Raw genomic sequence first — 22,718 nt, forward strand, 5'->3', positions numbered from 1 at the left:
AGCTTGTAAAAAATAAATTGCCAACACTGTAATCGTATAAGCGCATTTTACACGGGACAGCAACTTCGGATTGTGGAAAAAGTTAACAAAGGCTTGACATTTTGGGATGTCAACACTTAATGTGCACCCATTGGGACGAAATAAAATTAGATCATTCAGATCCCATTATATATTTTTCTTTCAATTCCGATTTCAAAACAAATTATTTCTCGATATTTACAATCACACGATTCATTAAAAAAACAGCGGCCAACAATAAATGAATAATCGGTGCTTTGATGAAGGTAAACCCACAAAAGTGTCGTTTTGCATTTGCGCCGATCTGCATTTCATTTGCGCCGATTTTTTCTTTCACTAGCGCCGATTTTTTCTTTCACTTGCGCCGATTTTTTCTTTCATTTGCGCCGATTGTGTACAGGAATGTTATTTCTCTCGATTTAGATTCATATGTTGATTTACACTTGTGTGTATGAAGGGATGAGTGTGTTTTTTTGTTTGCGTTGGACTTGATGTACACTAGAGATTTCCCAATTACATTCCATTATGAACTATTCAAAAATATATTTTGTCACCAAATGCCTTGTAAAATAGAACATAATCTTAATACGCTTAATACATATTTCGGTCCCTCGACAAAATGCCGGGAGCATACTGTTTTACCCGTGTCCATTTGACCGCCCGTCTCTCACTTCGTATATAGCTTTAGGGTTTACACAACTTATTTCTTAGTGCTATATTTCTATTTTAGCTTCAACTTTACATTATGTACACAGTGTTAGTATATATATATACCAAAAGTGCGCATATTGTCAGTTTTATTTTTAAACGACAGGTTGCTAAATTTGGCATTTTGAAAATATATAAAGGCACGTAAAGCACATAGTCCGACTTACTGCTTCTACGGTGTACAATTTCAAAGTGGGACTTTTATAATGCGCCTAGTGTTTTACTTGTAGAGAATGCATGTATATTCTCAGGATTTTTTTATTGTATAATTTTCCAAAAATGACAGAATGACAGAATGTTGAACTTGTATTTTTGAATACAGTTTTCAAATTGTATTGTGTCGTCCTGAACATGCCTGAAATATTTGCCACCGGACATTTTGCAGCCTCAAATCAATCAATTCAAATTGTACTTGAAAATCACTGTTTACTTAATCAAATTTTTGAAGCACTTTATCCATGCATGGAAGTAGCGGTGGCATTACCTTTGTCTAGTTTGGTAGGATTAAGATTTTTTTTCTAGTAGAATAAATAGGAAATTTAGGAAACCAGATAGGGGAAATGAAAACAAAATAACAAACACCATACAGATCCCGTTACATATTTTTTTTAATACCTCCGAGTAAAAATAACGTTACTTTATATTCAGTAACGTCATCTTTTTTCTGCCAAATTCTATGCATATCGGTCAACTTTGAAGCAATTTATCTAAAAAAACAAGGATGATGACATGTGACTCTATAATGATCGGACTCACTATAAAATCCTGGAAATTGTTAGTATTTATACCATCTTGGTATATAAGAGATCGTTATGAATTAGTGACAATAGGTCGTTTCCGTTACTATAATATTTAATGGAATTTTATGGGACTGTCATACAAGTGAGAGGTTTGACTAGCTATAAAACTGAACAGGTTTAATCCAGCATTTTCTACATAAGAAAATGCCTGTACCAAGTCAGGAATATGACAGTTGTTATCCATTCGTTTGATGTGTAAGAGCTTTTGATTTTGCCATTTGGCTTTTCGTTTTTAATTTTCCTCCTAGTTAGGTATTTTTGTTAATTTACGTTTTATTATAGCACTTTCTTGAAGCTTTTTATTAACTAATTTAATAAAATAATTGTTTTCCAGCCAAATTTTAATAGATTTCATATACATTTTTGTCTCCCTTTTCTACCCCCTTTTCTCCTTTCTCCCGCCCCTTCTCTCCTTCCCCCCCTTCTCTCCTTTCTCCCGCCCCCTCTCTCCTTTCTCCCACCCTCTCTCCCTGTCTCCCTTTACCCTGTCCGCCCCCTCATATAAAATATTGTCCGTAGACATTATTTCATAATGAAATACTGTCCAGGATAATATTTCATTATGAAATAGTGTCCTTGTCCATGAAATTTTGTCATTTCCTTCAGGACAATATTTTACTATGAAATTCTGTCCATGACTATATTTCACTATGAAATACTGTCTATATGATATTATTTCACTGTGAAATTCTGTCCATGACAACAGAGACATATAATACAATTGTATTATATGTCTCTGATGACAATCATGATTTCACTGTGAAATACTGTCCATGAAAATATTTCTTAATCAAATTATTACAAAATTAAAAACAGTTCACAAGCATGAAGCATGCACATATTTAGACTTATAACTGAAATTATTTTGTAAAGCAAGTATATATTTTATATTTCAAACAAATATTTATTTTAGACATAAGCTAGTTTCAAATTTGCATAGATACTTTATAAATGGTTTTAAATATATTAAAGAATTGTCTTACCTATGTTCCATTGTACTACATTATACTGTATAGATATAAGTTATGTACTGACAATCACTTTATATATGTTCAAAATTGAATGTTCTAATAGTAGTATTCGTAAATACTAGATTGACGAATCGTTTTGCAACGGCGTTTTTGGGGTACAGGAGTAACTGTAATATCCTTTTCTATAATACCTCCCTTTCGTGAAGACAAAATTTCATGTCAATCTGTCTATGAAATATTGTCTCAATATACACAAAATATAACCTCCCTTTAAAAGGACAAAATTTCATAGTATTCATCTATGAAATATTGTCTATACACAGACAAAATTTCATAATGGAAATTTGTCCTTCTCTGGACATTTTTTCATAGATGAGGACAATATTTGATGATATATAGTCATGAAATATTGTCTTGGGGGACAATATTTCATAGGACAATATTTTTCTTTACACAGTGGCGTAACTCACCTAAGACTACCCTTAAGGTAGATCGGGTTGCTTTTTCTGAGAATACCTTATGGGTATGTTGCAAAAAAAAACTTTTTTAGTTTAAAAACATTTTGCAAGTATCATTCAATATACAACAGAATCATCTAAAACTTGAAATTAAAAGATTAAACTATCAAAAAATTAAGTGTCAATAAGTGTATTACAATTTTCAGAAAAAAAATTCCTTTTAAAATTAAGGGCAGATAATTAGACATATTACCGGGTGCTGCAACACGACGGGTGCCACATGTGGAGCAGGATCTGCTTACCCTTTTGGAGCACCGGAGATCATCCCAGTTTGCTGGGGTTTGTGTTGCTCAGTTTTTTATATTGAAATTGGAAGTACAAAGTTGATCTCTCCAAATTATGATAAGATAAATGGAGAATGTGTCCACGGGACGAAGATGATGCCCCCATTGCACATAACGTTATAAATGGACATTAAAGGACGCCTCCGGGTGCGGGAGTTTCTCGCTGCATTGAAGACCCATTGGTGGCCTTCGGCTGTTGTCTGCTCTATGGTCGGGTTGTTGTCTCTTTGACACATTCCCCATTTCCATTCTCAATTTTATAACTACAGAACTGTAAAAGTGACGCCACCCAAATTCAAACTTGATCTGTGTTTTATGGTAATTAGCACTGTGTATAAGTTTCATAATATTTGGTTGAGGCAAACTAAAGTTGGAGAAGGGAAACGAAAATAGAAAGATTTCTGTATTGTCTAGTGAAATTATAATTTTATGATTCTTGTAGCCAGTAGAATTATGAGAATGAGGATTTTTTTGTCATTTTCTATGGCCAGTTTATTGTTTCAGAATCAATATAATAATAACAATTATATTATGTTTCTTATTTCATGATTCGATTTTTTCCAGTTATACATACATTTATTTTTGGCCAGTGCAAGCAGACACATATAATACACAATAATGTAGGCTCTAGTGCAAACTTCCTTCAGTTCTCATCCTCTTCAAAACTTGGAAATTCATTGGGCCATTTATTGACCCGTACCTAGTAATCTTGAAATGCAGAACAGTTGACCTATTCAAACAAGTTCAATAGATTTGACACATGTCAGTCTATAAGCGTTTGTCATTTTTTATACCGCTGTTTTTATGAAGCCATAATGATTGACTTTTTGTTTGTATTTAATTTGCAGGCATCAAATATTTCAATATTATGAACTTAATTATTTATTATGCTCTTTGTTTTAAAACTCCATCAAAATTCTCTAACAGTTAATTGTCTATATATATTTTCACAACATCATTCTTCATTTGTTCTTTCATTTTGAATAAATCCCCTCCTAATGAACCCTCTTTATCACCCATACAATGTTAAAATATACTTAATTATAGTGTATGTATACCAATCGATATCATATGAGTACATTTAGAACGGTATTTGAATTTTAATGGTTATAGTTATTTAAATCTATAAAGTTTGTTTAAATGCATTCTTTGGAACCAATGTTTACTTCGGAGAATTCACTTTAACTAGGAAGTATATAAGATTGACGGTCAGTTATTGAACTGAATGTAGTATGGCGGACTACTGTCAGTTTGGAGAATGTTGGAGGAAAGCTTTGTTTGGTGGGTAGAATTTGTGGATATCTTTTTCAACAATAAATGATACAGTATATAAAAAACATTTTTTTTTTTGTTAAGAGCTATTTATGTTAATCACACAAAAATACATGAGATTGATGCTAGGCTCAAGCTAGCAGCCACTCGCTAGCAGCCACTCCGCTAGCAGCCAGTTTTCAGATATGTCTATAATATCTGAAAGCTGGCTGCTACCGGAGTGGCTGCTAGCGAGTGGCTGCAAGCTTGAGTCTAGCGTTCAATTGTACGTTTTCACATTTTATTATACGGGGACTTTTTAGCTTTCCTCTGTACGGTTTGGGTTTTGCTAAATGTTGAAAGCCGTATAGTCCGTCGTACTATGAACTGTACTGTGTTTACATCCTTTTCATTTGGGTTCTGGTGGATAGTTGTGTTACACATCTTGGCCTTATATCTTTATATCAATCTCGCTAGCCTGTGACATTTAGCAAAACCCAAACCGTATAGCGGAAAGCTAAAAAGTCCCCGTATGAACAAATGTGAAAACGTACAATTGAACTAAACTAACGGCCAGATTTAGGCTAATGACATTAATTAAAAAATAACGTAATTATAAGAATTGAATTCGTCTTTTTTAGATTTTATATGGTTGTAAAAGCGTTTTTCGTGCTCACATTTATAGTATGGTCGTCACAATAAAATTATAAAAATACGCATTCAATTCTTAAATGTTTTATTGATACCAACATAACTAATGGAGGGTATACTTTCATGTAAAACAATGATTATTGTTGTTGTTTTACTGTTTTGCCTGACCAACCTGGGCTTGTGTTACATGTCTCACTAGACACAAGTTTACGTGTTCTTAAATCTTTAGATGCCAGTATAGTCGTCTGATCTTTGATTTTACTGCCTGTGTCCTATTCTCAATTGTCAAGTGTGACATTTTATGACTGAGGGTGGATTACCCTCTCGACGCACTCAGTCTCTCTCCCTTTGGAGTTTATGAGAATCCCTCAGAGTTTGTTTGTTCCCTTGATTTGTCTCTTCTTCATTGATTTACGAGATTTGAACACCGGCTAAATACTGTCGCCTTGATCTAAGACAAAATATTCAACAAAAAGTCGAACAATCATGGTGATCAAGACAGATTTTTTTTTTATAATATTCAATTCTTCAGGATACTTGTAAACTTGTAAACTAGAAATACATGTATATCAAAATATCACAAAAAGTGAGTTTTAAAACAAAGTGTTTACAAGTAAATACACAATTTCGAAAGATCGATATTCGAATGAAAACACATCGCTCGACGTGTTGCAAAACAAAAGCGACATTTCAGAAAAAAAGTAGCCGAAGAAAATAAAGTAATCAGAAGAAAATAAAAAGGTATCTCCATGGAAATCTGGAAAAACCTAATTTACTTTCCGTCATATTAAATATCGAGAATGTAATATGTAATACCGGGTATAAAGGAAATCGATTTTAATAAATGATAAAATTGAAATTTGAAGTTCATGCACTGTCAACTCGATCATATTTTATTGACACATAATAACCATTTTGTTACCTATAAAATGTATATTTTTGTTATTAGTTTCTTGTCTATTCTGTCATTTGTTTTGTTTGATTTGTCATTTGTCCTCATGTAACACATATTTTATATCTTCGTGTAAATGGTTACATATTTACTATTAATACTTCATATTTCGTTTTAGTTCAAGCTCTGGTGCTGTTTTGTTTTTCTGTATCCAGTATAGCTGTGGGTAAGGTATCAAAGATCTACACGGAACGGAGCCTTTGTTCCTCTAACAGGATACCACAATTCTTTACGATGACGGACTATTCCATCTTACTTTTTATTTTCGATTGAATCTTTTGACTTATTTTCCAGGAAAGGTCTTCAAATTCATCCTCTAACTTTTGTGCACATTTGTATGACATATTTTAATCAACGCATTATAAGAGTCGCGGGTTTCAACCCTATAGCTACATGTCCGATATTTCAATTATATTTCAAGCACCTCTTTCCACATTGAATAGGTAAGACTTTTTTCCGATTTGACTTAATGAATGTCTAGCTAGTTACAGCTTCAAATAAGAAAACAAAATCAAAATGTAGTAAAAACGAGATGAAATTGATTGCATATTCAGCTCGATTGTCTTAATTCGACTTATAAATGAAAGAAGGTAACCGAAATGATAAAATTTACATGCAAATGTTGTGTTATTTCAGTTTTATTCGACCCATTTACTTCAAGTTCTTTACACTTCAATTAAAGAAATGGCTTCTTATACTTTGTTTTAAATATGATGATATACGAGTATATTATTTTTATAAGGTTGTCTTTCTGATATTGTTTTATAACTTACCCCCTTGTTTTATTTATTTTGTATTTACATTGTGTCATAGATCAAATTTATTCGTTCAGTGTATGTTCTCTTGTTTTTGTTACACTATTTTTTCAGGTAGGGTGAAGGTTGGCGCCTATTAAAATGTTTAAACCCGCTGCATTTGTTTGCACGTGTCCTAAGTCAGAACCTGATGTTTTGTGGTTGTCGTTTGTTGATGTTGTTCATATTGTTTCTCGTTTCTCGTTTTTTATATAGATTAGACCGTTGGTTTTTCTGTTTGAATTTTTTACACTAGTCATTTGTGGGGCCCTTTATAGCTTGCTGTTCGGTGTGAGCCTAGGCTCCGTGTTGAAGGCCGTACTTTGACCTATAATGGTTTACTTTTACAAATTGTGACTGGGATGGAGAGTTGTCTCATTGGCACTCATACCACATCTTCTTATATCTATGACAGCATAACATAAAAATACTAGTGTAAAACCATTCAAACAGGAAAACCAACGGTCTAATCTATATAAAAAACGAGAAACGAGAAACATTTATGAATCACATCAACAAACGACAACCACTGAAGTATGTATATATGTTTGTGGTTTCAAGTTAGGAACGACATGTGTGTATTCAGCAAGCACAATTAAAAAGAAAAGAATTGAAAGTAAAAACACATTAAAAAAATAATCAATAATCTGAAATTGTAAATTCCCTAATAAATAGATTTGAAACCACACAAATTAAAACATATTCATTGACATGCAGTAAGGTTTTATGAAAAAGAAGAAAAAAGATAATCTTTCATTTTTTGATATTTAGCTTAAGTATATGCTTCGGATTGTCCCCACGAAGGCTATAGACTACCGTTCTTTCTGTTAGCTGCCGGACTGGTTGGCTTGTTTGATGCTGTCATGATTTTCTTCTCAAACACACTCTGGAGTAGTTACAAAAGTTTTCGGTGTGAAGGGAGCAAGGAAACAGTCAAGTGTGTCAATGGAATCACTGGAGCTTTGTCCTTTGTGTTTTTCGTTTTTGTCTTTGTTGGTATGTTAATAAGAAAAATATTATATTATAATGCTGTTTGGAGTACACTACCAGGTATTCTCTGAAAATGTGGAAGCGCTTTTTTTCAAATGAAAATTTTAATACAGCTGTGAGAAATTCCACCACTTTAACGTAATGAAAGTGCATGAAGAAAACATTGAATCACGATTAGAATATGAACAACTTACAAAATATGAATATTTTCATTGCCAGAACAATTGCTTCAATTGAAAACTACCCTCTAAATGAAATCATATTAATTTCAGAAATATGAATAAAAGAAGACACGGGGTATACTTCAACGAGAAAGCAACACAAATGCAAAAAAATCAAAATCAAAAAGTCATCTAGAGATCTTCAACAATTGCCAAGTGTCAATATTTTAATTGATTGGTTTAAAAAAAATTAATTTTAACAGCAACTTTCATAAATCTGCCATCAACGCAAGTGATTCAAGACACACGTGATTCAAGGGAGAAGATGCCACGATCTAGAAGTTCCATAAAAGAACAGAACATTAAGATATTATAACTAAAGAAACCGGATAAAATATAAGATTGTTTTTCAATGCATAAAATGAAATTGGTAAAAGAACGCATATAGTAAAACTGTATATAAAAAAAGTAAAAAGTAAGACATTTATCAACGAACCTTTCATTTCAATTGCTGTTTAACATTTGCAAGGTCTTTAGTAATGATTGTTCAGCGAGGGTCTAAAAAAATATTCCTTTCAGTAAAAATTGGTCGATTTTCTTGAATATATCAATAAATAAACGCCACATTTGTTTATACTGAGAACATCTTGGACTGAATTATAAATAAATCATACATACAAATTTGCTTTTAGTAATATATTTATATATATATATAATTTCATGATACACTTTCCCACATTACAAATAATTTTAATTTCCATGCTTTTTGGAACATGTGAATGATGTAGAATCAAATGAAATAAATATATCCCTTGGAATGTATCAGAGCTAGTTTACTTTTTGTTTTTGGAGAAGTGTGGCTTAAATGTAAAGTAAGAGAGATGCGACCATGCTTTTTGATGAAAATGACTGAACAGACAGGATTAGAATAGACAAATGACTACCCCTCCCCCAACTGCATTTAAATTTAAAAAAAACAACCTAAAGACAACATCAATGATAGAACAATACATAATAGCTGTGTATCCATGAGATGAATAAAAAATTGTAAGTAATGTGTCATTTCTTATTTTCAGGGTTGGTATATGGTGCTTCGGCAGATAAGAATTCTACAGAGTGTCTCGATGTTGTTTGGAAATTTGCATTGGCCATGTGCAGTTTAGGATTGATTTCCTTTGTCTTGCTTGGTGGTGTGTGCATGTTTATTGGCGGAGATTGATAAAATACGAGAGTCATTTGTATTGCGAACTATCATGGGATATTGTACTTCCATTTAAAATATAGGATAGCCATACTATGTATCTGGACTGTACACTTTTCACAGTTTCCATAATACCATTATTCCACAGTCGTAAATTACGTATAGCGGTGAAGTACATGCATTCAAATATATAAGTCTCTAAGTATCAAAGTGGCAAGAAACACAAGTTATGAAGTGATCAAATTTCGTCAAAATGTCCGACGAACCCTCAACATGAAAGTAAATCATTTATTTACAGTCTTCTCTCAAACAGGACATAATTTATAATCATATTTATGTGATCCATATTTAAATAAAATCCTTTTAAAAGTAGTTAGAGAACTGACGTTTTTCATTTTAAGAGAGAAGAATAAATGTTAATTCTTTCAATATGGGTGTAATGTTTTCTTCTAAATCGACAATTAAACATTTTATTTGCTCTGAGATACAAAATCAGCAGACATTGAAATGACAATTTGTACAATATTCTTCAAATTCGTATCGTTAAAGGATATCATTAAGATAAGGTTAGTATATTGTCTCTCCCTACACTACCTCAACAAAGGAATTCTTTAGACTATAATGGATCGAAAAATTTATTTCAAATACGGGTAATGTTGTGAACTCAAAGCGAAAAACAAATTCATTACTTGTGGAATGTGGAAATTGTCATTATAATATTTTTCCTGTACTGGTCTCCGCCGTCCAACGTCTGTAAACTTATTGTACATAAACAATTCGCAACAAGTCTGAATAATTGGAAAAAGTATAGTTTCAACATCTTATACTATTAGTCTTAACTATTAAGCAACATTCCCTTTTTCAAGGAAAATACAACAACACTGTAAATTTGCTCACTTATGGTTGGCAAAGTTACCAGGTTTCAATGAAATGCGTAAATTTTTGTATTGAACGAATTAATATTGCTGACAGTTAATTTTATTGTTCCCTAATGCGCATTTATCCGAGCTTTATGATAAAACTAATTTGGATATTTATTACCAAAAATGCCATCTTTTAAACATCAGAAGACGAAAGACAATTTCAATGAAATTATCGAATCGTCACACACACAATACTAGTATCTCGTAATTACAAAACTGACACTTGTATTTAAAACTGTATCAACTTCCCTCTTTACGTTTAAAGTAATATTACGGATATAAGCATATTTATACGATATATGCATTACAATAGTTAGGGTGTCAATGTATAGTGTTCCGCCTAACATAATTTCTCCTGGAAACTGTTATAAACAATGCCATAATATATGTTCCTGTTGGAACAAATATTCCATACTCTTTATTCTGTTAGGAACAATTACTGTTATATTTATTCCAGGGGAAATAACACTCCAGAATATTTATTCTAGCTGGATTTTGTATTATAAAGGAACTTCTGTTTCATGACATTTATTCATCGTTATGTAGGGATGACAAAAGGAACGATATACATGAACTTTATCTCAGTATTAACAGTATTAATGCACAGTTCATGTAATACCTATATTACTGTCATATGTAAATAATTATGTATCATGTTTTGTTTGTATTCCGTTTTATTTATTTCATGTATATTAAATTGATTCAATTAAAATCTAAACAGTCAAAAACCGAATTACTGAGTTAAATGTACTCGAAAATATTGGTTTCCTTACAAATTATATGCATTGATAGTTTTTATTTTCAGGGGAAAAAGATATTACAATTACAAAAAATAACTTAACAAAGAAGTATCAACGCCTCATAGCTTTCTTCACCCTTTTCCAGAAAACATGCGTTTCTTTTAATTTTGATGCTTTTGTATATCGAATAGTATCATTTGCATCGAGAGTAATAAGCTTATACCATATAAGTCGTAAACAATTCGGCATTTTCCCTACTTCTACAGATATTTATGTTTAATAGCAACTTTTCTTACTCTTTAATATTCGATACCCTATCAAGCTCGAACTGACCTAATGTCGTTTAGGAAAGCCATTGGACATAATATAAGCTTAACAATTCTCTTACCTTTCGAAATTTACTGCAAAGGACCAACAACCCTTTTGTAATCGATGTACTTGTATTCTACATGAGCATTATATTCTAGTAGTTTATCGTTTTGGTCACGGTTGACTGGATATAGAATTCCAATACATAAGCATATTTAAGCATTAGTACAGTGAATTTGTAACTCTTGAAATTGTCTGTAACATAGACACAATAATGATTACCGTTTTAAACTACTTGTAATAAAGTGATAAATAGCCATTCAACAAATTTTGAAGAATTAAAGTTACATACAAACGGGTTTCCATGTACATGTATTACTAATTCTGGACTTTTTGTTATATCGTTCAATATCACTGATTTCTGTATTTTTCATGTAAGATATTTCATTTGTTTTAAGATTTAGCAAATTGATTTTTCAAATATCGAAATCTTCATTGGAATACTCTTGAACAAATTTCCTTCTTATTTTAATAGTAACATAGTGTGCTAGTGACTTAATACAATATATATGGGGTCAGTAAACTGCAAACTATGTAACGAATTTATCTTATCGACTTTCTTAACATGTGGCATTTAGACTAGTGGCTATTCAAAGTGATCAAGTCTTCAATATAAAGAACCTACTTCCATTGGTCTATACAAAAACAAATGCCAACAATAACAACTTGTTAGCTTTTAATGTGTTTTCCTTTCACTCGTTCATCATCAATTTCTTCATCTAGTATCCGGGCGAAGCGTTTCAGATTTTTCTTCAACGCCGTGAAAGGACGTTACACCATTACTAACCGTGTATTAAAATAAACCACACCTACTAACCCCATATGGATTATACACGGTCTCCACGCGGTCGCTTTTAACCAATCATATTCCTAGAAATGTATAGGAGGAAAGAAAATAAAGCATACAAGCCTTTTAAACAATTTTAAAATGTAAAAATATAAAATTTTTGTCGAAAAGATGTTCCTGTAAAGTGTATATGTTGTAACTTTTCATCCTCTGTGAAATAAACCGCTGGTATCATATTTTAAACCAACACCAAGTAAAGAACTTTGCATTACTAATTGACCAAGTTTTCACAAGAATGAAGAATTTTATACTTCAAAATTTCACATTTGAAATCTGACATATATACAATATTTTCACATTCTGTAACCTATTTATTTGTGTAGTTACAGTCGTAAAATGTTGATCTAGTAAAATCGACAATTTGTATACTTTTTATACCGGTAAATGTTATGCTATTTGGACTCCAGTATACTCTTCTATAAAAGATGTGTTTATACCTGCTAGTGAGATTGATAAACAAATTAAAATAACTTCTCCATTTAAGTCGATTGTAGTTGATATTTTGACATTCGGCTATCAATTTCATAAAGTTGTTCAAAGCCCTTACTTTCCTTTTAGATTTGCGGTAACCATCGGCATGAATTTGTTTATTTCGATTTTCTGTAATATAAAACACTTCTAATCTTTTCATATTTACAAACATATTTAGATATGGTATTATCAATATTTGGTGATAATCGAAATCGTTTTTACTGAGATAAAGATTTTCAAGACAGTTTTACATTATACGCTTTGTAGGCAAGATCCATCGATCATTTCAAGTATAAGCCGCTATTCTTTCATACCATTAGTTTCACACATATATTACCGATATATGAAAATAAATCAGCAGTTATGTATTCATCATAAAAATCTAAAATAGGAAGTCAAATCTACTTGATTCATGTTACGATATTTAAAAACACTCAACGCCATCCTTGCACTAGAAAATTTCAGATAATAACTAGAAAGATTTCTCAAATGCAAAAAGCAAACATCTAATTCAATTAAACGTAATCGGCACTTCAGCATTGAAGTCTTCAAATATATGTACTCGAAAGCCAAAAACGTACTATTATGTAAAACTTTAATTCTACAGTTAGCAAAAGGGTGGAAGAATTCCAATTTTTTGTCATCATAGCTGAAAATAGTTCAGAAAGCGTTTCATTCGATGACCCATCAGTATTAAACAATTTCGACAAATTAGCGAAATCAGACAAATAATCTTTTGGGTACATTGATCGTGATACTTATGAGACTGCCTTTTAGAAATTGAACTGGAGAAAACCCAAATTTGGACTTCAGGCTCAGTACCATGAAAAAGATGACCCGAAACATCTGTTTTGATGCACTGCCTTAAAATCAGTAGTGTCCGTTGAGAAAGACGACGACGTTCGATTGAAAACAAAAGCCAGTGCCATACGATGTTACTGTCTTCTTTTACACATTGACAATTACTACTACGACGAAATCTTGTTTTCCTAGTTTCTAAACGGATGGGGTATGTGCTATTGAATTTGGTTTGAACTGTTTGTTACGTGATGATTAGGAAAGAAAGATTGTTTATTTTTATGGGAAGTCAATTTCATATTTCTATGTAAAGTTTCACGGAACATTCTACTGTTGCAACTAACAACTGTTGTCAACAATATTATAAATAAATGAACAATAAATTACTTTACGATTATAAATTATTTTGCTGCTACCATAACATATGTAATACATAGGGTCAGATTAAATCTCTATAATTTCAATCAAGTTAGGATAACAATTTACCTTAGAATTTGTTTTTTTGATTTTATAATCCTTCATGTAGATTTCGAAGAATTGAAGCATCCCGATCAACAGTTTGAATCGTATTTCCAAATGTTGTGTTAATGTTCCATCTCAGTATAGCTTGGTGGAGGAAAATACGAATATTTCCTAATGTTGTGTTAATGTTCCATCTCAGTATAGCTTGGTGGAGGAAAATACGAATATCAGATAAAAGGAACTATAGCATCAGCACACATTCATTAAAGATACCAGGCTTGTAATAATTTGTTACGCCAAATGGGCGTCTCGTCTACACAAGACTCATTAGAGGCGTTCGAACAGAACAAGTTAGAAAGCTTAATTAAACACAAAGTGGAAGAGCATTGCTAACCAAAATGTTCAGAAAAAGTGCCAAATACCATTAATTAAGGCGATCTTTGTTTGCTGGTAGATAAAGTGCCAAATACCATTAATTAAGGCGATCTTTGTTTGCTGGTAGATAAAGTGCCAAATACCATTAATTAAGGCGATCTTTGTTTGCTGGTAGATAAACCTTAGTGTTTCGAAAAATTCAAAATTGTATCAAGATAACATTTACATAAAATGACCATAAATATAAATTAGAAAATTTTTGGATCAGCTGATCTTACACTGGCAGATGTAGTTGACTTTAAATCTAAAAAAAAATAGCAATGACCTTAAACTTTCCATTACCACTACAACTAACAATTTCACATACGTTAAAAGATGACATATTACGACCTCTCACAACGATTAAGGCCACAAAATACATAACGTTCAATGGTATTAGCTCTGTTGATTATAATATCAATGTTATTAATGTCTTCTTTACTGATCAATGAACATTGGTGACTCCTGCCTGAATTCTTCCAAATATAAGAAATGTGATAGCCTCAGATGATACGAGTTTTCTATTTGTATGTTTATAAGAATGATATGATAAACTATTCAAATTTTTCTAGTCTGCAAATGTCAATTAACACTTCGTATTCGTATAAAGCTTAACCAGAAAGTCATTGGAATAGGACAACAAACATAAACTGATCTTAAGTCATAGTATATTTTGAACAGATATATCATGTTATGGAGGGGTATTTGCGAAAAATACCAGTCGAGGGACTGTTAAATTTCCCGAACCGCTAGGCAAGGGAAATTTGGTCCCAAGACTGGTATTTTTCGCAAATACCCCTCTTTAACATGATATATCTGTTTAATTACACCGAATAGATTTTGATTGAAACTCTCTGTACTGGTGAAAGGAAATATTTTTTTACTAGTCAGCTGAAACCCATAAACATGTTTATGCATAATTTTGAGGATAAGTAGAGACTATCATAATACCGTGGGAATTATACATGTACTTATACGCGTTAGCGCTGTCTTGATGTAACGTCATATTCTAATGATTTTGGCGGGAAGAAGCCCGCGAGGGTAAAAAAAAATATCCAAAATGGCAAATACCACGGCATAGAGGGGAATTTGAGGCAAATTCACCGGCAGTGGTGAAAAACATGCAAATTCGTTTGAAATGAGTAAAAAAGGTTAGAATATGCGAAAAATACACTGGCTACCAACCAATCAAAATCCAGCATTCTTATATAAGGTGTAATTAACTTTGAAATACTAATTTTTCTCCTTGTTCAGTCAGAATATATATCGAGAGTGTTACGTAGATCACCCGAAATACATGTCATAGCCAACATTTTTCGATGCCATATTATCAAACATTTATCTCGATGTGCCCTTGGGTTGTCTTAACATTTTATTGATCCTAGGTTTTGCTTGTCAGTAATTTTACAAAAGTATTTGTTAGCTTTTTGTATAGATAATATTCTTAAAAGATGTTATCATAAGATGGAAGTACCTCCTATTTAACTATATATACCGGTTATCCCAAAATGTATGCAGAGATGATCAAAAGTAAGAATAACAATAAAATGCCACCATTAATATACAGTATGTTGATAAATTCAAGTCGATCAATATATCGCATGTTTGAATTTTATCGACAGTTTAAACTCGAACTTGGCAAAGGGAGATGAATTGTTGATAGCTTTCAGTAGCTGCGATTACATTAAGATCCGCACTTTGTGTCTTTTGTCTTAATTACAGTTGTGTTTGTTTTTGTGCTTCAGTATCTATCTATTAGTAATGCGATAAGCTCTTTCCGACTGGATTTACAGTACCGTGCTGTTTCACCTAGAACTATCCATTGTTATTGTGAGCTTAGAGCACTCACAAACATGTTTATCCCCACACATTCCGTATGTGTATGGCTCAAGCCAGTGGTTGTCGTTTTGAATTATTTTGGCTTATTGTTATAATGTAAAGACTCACCAAAGACAATAATAAAGTATAAAATATAACAAAAATACCGAACTCTAAAGCAAATTTAAAAACTGTAAATCCATACTTTATTATAGTATCATGATGGCAGATCTTTTATCATCCTTCCAATATTAATAAACTGGCCATATTCGGAGCGATTTAGATGTTGTAAAGACACTTATTGCTAAAGACAGCATTGTACCTCCAAATGTCCTTTATTTCTTTGCGTTGTTTAGTTGGTGTCTCACTGACGCAAACATCACATCACCTATTGTCCATAAAAATATGTATTGACCATATAAAACATCTATTTTCAAAAACACAAAGTAGACTGGAACTTTAACAAGGTTAAATTGAATGAAATTTGCTTTAAGTAGAAATTAAACAAACAAGATTTAACATGTTTAAAGAATATGCTAAACTGATATGAACCCGATTTTGTAGGATGTTCGTGAAAACAAACATCAATTCGTAGTACACTAAAATGGATGTGCATCAGTCTTTCTATAATAAGATGAGGTATTAGTGAAAATGAGACAACTATCCACGAAGGATCTAACAAAGTGAAAGCGAATACTTAACATATATCTGCAATTCATTTTCTATCATGGATATCGTCATCTCGTCATAGATATCAGGCTCAAAATTTTGTACTAAAGACGCGCGTTGCGTCTACAAAAGATTCATCATTGACACTCGAATGAAGAAAAAGGCCAAATAAAGAACGAAGTTGAAGAGCATTGTGGATCCAAATTCCGAAAGGTTTTGAAAAATACAACTAAGGTAATCTATTTCTGTGGTAGATTATTCTTAGTATTTCGAAAAGTTCTTGTTTTGTATAGAGTTAATTTGTAATTATGACCATATCAATGATAGTTCATGTCAACAAAGAAGTGCTGACTACTAGACAAAAGGACTTAGTAAATCAATTGTTCAAAAACTAAAAACATTTTCAATGTTCTCGCATTATAAAAAGCAGCTACATGTGAAAAAAGCATTATCAAAAACAGCTATATGTGAAAAACATGTGTAAATAAAATGCATGAATGTAGTATCATTCATCATTAGCTCTAATTCAAGGTAAAACAAGTTAGTAACAAAGCAACATTTATAGAACAAAATATTTTTAAAGGCTAATAATTGTAACAATGGATGAGAGAGTCACAACAGTATTATATATGATGTCTGCCAGCAGACAATGCACGAATTACAAACATTGAAATGTAACAATATCAGACAGTGTCAACAATAAAAAAAAATGATGCTTAAAACAAAATCAACTTATGCGTAATTATTTGAAACTTTGTTTTTACAGATAAAAAAAACTATATAATATATACAAATTAAATAATGATGTACAGTAATGTTAAAAGATCATAATATATTATAATAACTAAAACTTGTAACACAATATTGCAGCAATGTATCGTTAGAAAAAGCATTTATCTAAAGGGTAACTTTCAAAAAGTAATACTATATATATAAAGGAATTTTTTTCACAACAGTCACTGGGGAAATCAATTGTTTTTGGTAGCATAAATTTATACAAACTGGAGACATCAGGAATCAAATTTATAACAGAACGACCACTATTAGGTCAGATAACTTTTCTATAATTTCAGCATTTTTGGGGGTTACCTTCAATGTACCTAACAAAATAGACATACGGGGGTCAATGTAGCATGCGAAAGTAGGCATCTTAATGTTTTGTAAAACTAACATAATTTTTCAGCAAATAATAAATTCCTGCAACAGTCTAAATGCCGTAAGACTTCAAATTAAATTATAAAAATCAACCCATGAACACTAAAGTTAGGGTTAGAATGTATATTTAGTGCCCTTCTCGCGACAATTTCAAAAGTTTCTACAACTGTGCTCAAATATCATTTTAAAAACAAAGTAACTATTTTTAATCCTAATTATGACAGATTGAATCGAATCAACGTGTTGTTTTCTAACAATGATATTGTTACTTACTGCTGAGTGGATATAACCCTTGGTACGAAAAGTCCATTTAAAGTGATAAAGACTCGGTTAGGTAAGCAAAATTAATTATTATAAAACAAAATAAAAGAACAATGTATCAAACAAATATGCCATTTTGTAGTTTCAGACATCAACACCAGTCTCTAAATTCGGTTAGGGTGGATAGAAGGGGATTTCATCACGAAGTCCAGAAAAAAATAATGCTGAATCCTGAATTCTCCAAAAATAAAGCATTCTTTCACTGGGTTCCGAAAAATATTAATTGATTCCTGAGTCCTGATAAGTGTGTAAATCCCGAATTTCCGTAAAAATAAGGTCAAATCCTGACGTCCATAAAATGGTCTTTCCTACAATCTTAGTAGGACAGGTATGTATACCATTTTAGATTCAACTTTTTAGTTGTTACATACTTGTGTTTATGTCAATTAATGCAGAAAATAATTTGTAAACCTGCATTTATGAGTTTTGTAGGTTGAGTGAATAATGACATAAAAATGAAGGACAAAACTTACATTTATATATGCATAAAAGGTTTAGAGGTAAACATTTTTCTTCTTTTCACTGTAAGACATCTTATAATTTAGATTATGCAAACACATGCATGATAACATCACCCGAGAACAGGGATCGTCTTAATTGCATTTTTTTGAAAACTATATACAGGCATTCAAGAATCCTTGAATCATAATTTGATGAGAAATGAACCTAGCTATTATGTCACAAATACAAAAATGAACTGTATATAATCTGTATATCACAGCTTTTCTTCTTATCGTTGGTTGATAAAGCTCTGAAATATAAAATACAGATCATGAATAAATTATGTGCTGATAAGAGCAATGAGACAACACCTCATAAACACAATAACCCAAAAAGACATTTAGAGGTCAATGTTACGACTTTCAATGATATGCAAGTGCATGTTCATTCCATATACTAAAGTCCTAAAAAGTCTATTCATCAAAGATCTGTCATCAATACCAAAATCCTAAATGAAAAAAAGATGTAAAGAAACTACTGACCAAAATCATAATCCATAGAATATTAAAGGTTAAGCAACAATTAAGAGCCCACTAAAACGAACCAATGAGGTCAGATCGGCCGTAAGCAGTTCCTTATCAACAAGTTGTACCTGTAATTTTGGTCATGACTAGTAAAAACCCGTTCCTTAGTAGCAATCGGTGATTTTGGATGGTGGTCACGATAATAGGAACATATTAAGATAATAAGTGACACAGATAATTCATAACAATCAACTAAATCATGATGGCGCCAAATCCACGTTCGAAGATTAATGTCTTTAACTATACTAGCCCTTGGTTCAAAAGCTTCCCTGTAAGCAACAGTCCTCTATCAAGGAAATCCTGACATTGAACAACACCCAAGATTATGTTCCAAGTCAGGAATTTGATAGCTGTTTTTGAGTCGTTCCGTTGGTTGAAATAGTCGAGCATTTGTCTTTGTCACTTTTTGAATTAACCTTAGAGCTCGGTATTTATGTTATTATATCTTTTTTAGTGTTTACTTTTATATGTTCCATTTCATGTTCTCTATCGGAAACTGACAATTCAGAACTTTGTTTGTCATTCATTGTCATACGATACAATACAATACAACAGTTTTATTTTTGTCAATTAACGAAAATTCTTTTGACATTTTTTATGTAAACAAATGCTATATTTCGATTTAAGAGGGTATACATATATAGGCGCATGCCCGGTGAGCCCCCTCCCTAAACCTACCCTTGAATTTATGTTTTTATTGGTGTACATTTTTTATAAACAAAAATAAAGGGAAAAGTTACATTTTTATCAGGTCGAAGTTTTAATTGAATATTCAAATGTCTTTTAAGCTCATGCGGTAAAAATATGTTTGTCGCTCCTTAAATTCGCTTCACTTAACAAAGGCCCTTTTTAACGATATTTGGAGTCCTATTACACAGTATGAACCAGTCGGCTCGCATTTATGGAGTTATCAATGTCGGATACAAGACGTGTCTATTCTGAACTAGTATGGTGTTGTAAATCTAGGTAATTTCTAATAAAATTTACAAGGCATTGACATACTCCTTATTGGTGATTGTAAGTATATAATTGATCAAAATAAGATAATTTATTTGACTTACCTATCATCCTTTCATGTCTACTTTGTTTTTTCTTACATCCATAAACATCACAAATTCTACTATAATTAATAGAAGCTGTAAATGAATAATAAAAATAAATATGAAACTGAAGCTACATAGAATCGGTCAACGCATATTAGGTATTACTATATAAAGAAATACAGAGCTAAAATTTGTCCTTAATGAATGTACTAACAAAAAAGGAATTCTTCAACATCTCATTTTATTCATTATAAAGTCATAATATGGAAGAACTTGATAGCTATGAGGGTCTAGGTAGGGTTTACAGAAGAGAGAATAATGGTCAAAAGCTGCAGAATAAAGGGTAAAAAGATATCAAGAATAGAGAAAAACAGGCTAAAAATAATAATAAAGAATAAAGAATAATGGGGTGCCAAAATATAAAAAACAGATAATAATGGGCAAAATTAATAAAGAAAAGAGAAAAATGGCTCAAACAATTATTAAAGAATGCATATTTGAAGGACCCATCCAACACTCAGCTATGGATAATTTTGAATCTCTTTTATGTAATTTATGTAGTAAATTCGAAAAGAGGAAGGTAATTTTGTCCCCATTGTGGAACCCCCCCCCCTCCCCCCAAAAAAAAGAAATATTATTGTGATGCACCACCATTTCACCCATATCAGAAAAGTTTCAAATGAAATTTTACTAATTTTAATTTGTCTCAATTAAGATAGTTAATTTCAAGATCAGAATGATATTTTCATGGTTAAAACATTATAATATGGTTGGCACATCAGTTAAAAAAGAATACGTAAATTTTGGGAACACCTTTAAGCGCAAATGGAAACGTGCAATTGTTTTAAGTCGTAGTGTTCCTCTGGTATACCTTCTGCTTGCTAGTTGCACTTTATATTCCAAATCAAAAAGGCCAATTATTAGGTCTTTTAAAAGACTGAACAATAAATTATCAAGTAATTTTTCAGTCTTCCAGACAATTTTCAGACTTATCCACTACGGTTAGTTCGGTACTGTTCAGACACTTCGCTCGCAGTCAATTTAGATATGTTCATGCTCTGTTTACACTGTTCAGTAGTTGTTATTTACGTGTACACATCAACATCATACTGATTTATCTAAAAAGTTACTGAACAGTACTGAATTGACTGCAAGATACTTGTTTGAACAGTACTGAATTGACTGTAAGAGACTTATTTGAACAGTACTGAATTGACTGTAAGAGACTTGTTTGAACAGTACTGAATTGACTGTAAGAGACTTGTTTGAACAGTACTGAATTGACTGTAAGAGACTTGTTTGAACAGTACTGAATTGACTGTAAGAGACTTATTTGAACAGTACTGAATTGACTGTAAGAGACTTGTTTGAATAGTACTGAATTGACTGTAAGAGACTTGTTTGAACAGTACTGAATTGACTATAAAAGACTTGTTTTAACAGTACTGAATTGACTGTAAGAGACTTTTTTGAACAGTACTGAAGTCTAAAAATTGACTGACAGACTGAGCACGACTGAATAATTTATTGTTCAGACTTTTCAGATGATGTTAAGATCAAAATGACCAATAAGAAATAAAATTCATTTACTACTGTAAGGTAGTTTTCCGCAGGAATCATGATGTTTTAGATTTTAAAGGTCATAGAAGGCCTACAGCACGTTTTAAACGCAGAGCTTGATATATTGATTTGAAAGCAGATTTATGTGATTTAGCTGTTGGTGTACCTATCAATTTTTTATGACATTAACCATACAATTTTTATCGACCGAAATTCATTATACTTAATGTGTTGACAAAGTTGACCTCGGGCGTCCTTGATTGTACTGGTAATGTTGTTTTTCGCTCTGTTGGTGTTTGTATATAGTCTAGTATACACGCACATTGATGTTAACTAGTAACAACATCGATTGTTTGTTGTTTGCTTAACGTCCAGTAGCAAATATTTCATGCATGCTCAGGACGAGAACAAATTTATAATAAATTCAATAGGTAGGTCTTGCAAAAAGGGGTTGACCTGGATGATGGACGGGACATTTGAAACGCCACTGGAAAATGATGGTATAGGTGAATAGGGACAGAAATTAAACCTTGCAACAGGCCACCTTTGGACCCATAAAAGAGTTGTAACCGTTGCGAGGGTTTTAACGTGCAAAGATCGTAACACTCTATCTACACGGTGCATTGTCCCTATTCTGCCAGGAGGTGAATAAAACGTATTTATGTATCCAGCACAACCAAACAGACGTTTTCTTTTAACTAAGGTTTTACTGCCGGTAGGAAAAAGACCAATGGAGGACCATATTCCTTTATTCCAGAAAATCCTCTGGGTGTTACAACAAACACGACGATATACGATTCTTCA

The 22,718-nt window shown here is 32.0% G+C and overlaps 1 protein-coding gene and 1 long non-coding RNA gene across 5 annotated transcripts in view; one reads left to right on the top strand and one right to left on the bottom strand.

Annotated features, from left to right (window-relative positions):
• The first annotated feature begins 4,421 nt into the window (after positions 1 to 4,421).
• Positions 4,422 to 10,955, top strand: LOC127703228 (uncharacterized). The gene is made up of 4 exons (XR_007982828.1): positions 4,422 to 4,580; positions 6,272 to 6,319; positions 7,719 to 7,943; positions 9,175 to 10,955. It is a non-coding gene; the product is annotated as an uncharacterized LOC127703228 (long non-coding RNA).
• Positions 10,956 to 16,320: 5,365 nt separating this feature from the next.
• LOC127703225 (tetraspanin-9-like) overlaps positions 16,321 to 22,718 on the bottom strand; it is a 36,549-nt gene continuing 30,151 nt past the window's right edge. For all 4 annotated transcript variants that reach the window (XM_052207753.1, XM_052207756.1, XM_052207754.1 and 1 more), the window contains exons 7-8: positions 20,373 to 20,447; positions 16,321 to 19,037 (exon numbers count right to left, since the gene is read on the bottom strand). In XM_052207753.1, coding sequence (XP_052063713.1) covers positions 20,376 to 20,447 — 72 coding nt within the window. In that variant the 3' untranslated portion in view covers positions 16,321 to 19,037; positions 20,373 to 20,375. The remainder of the gene's footprint in view (positions 19,038 to 20,372; positions 20,448 to 22,718) is intronic.

Source organism: Mytilus californianus, unplaced genomic scaffold (assembly GCF_021869535.1).
Source record: "Mytilus californianus isolate M0D057914Y unplaced genomic scaffold, xbMytCali1.0.p SCAF_5, whole genome shotgun sequence".
Taxonomy (NCBI): domain Eukaryota; kingdom Metazoa; phylum Mollusca; class Bivalvia; order Mytilida; family Mytilidae; genus Mytilus; species Mytilus californianus.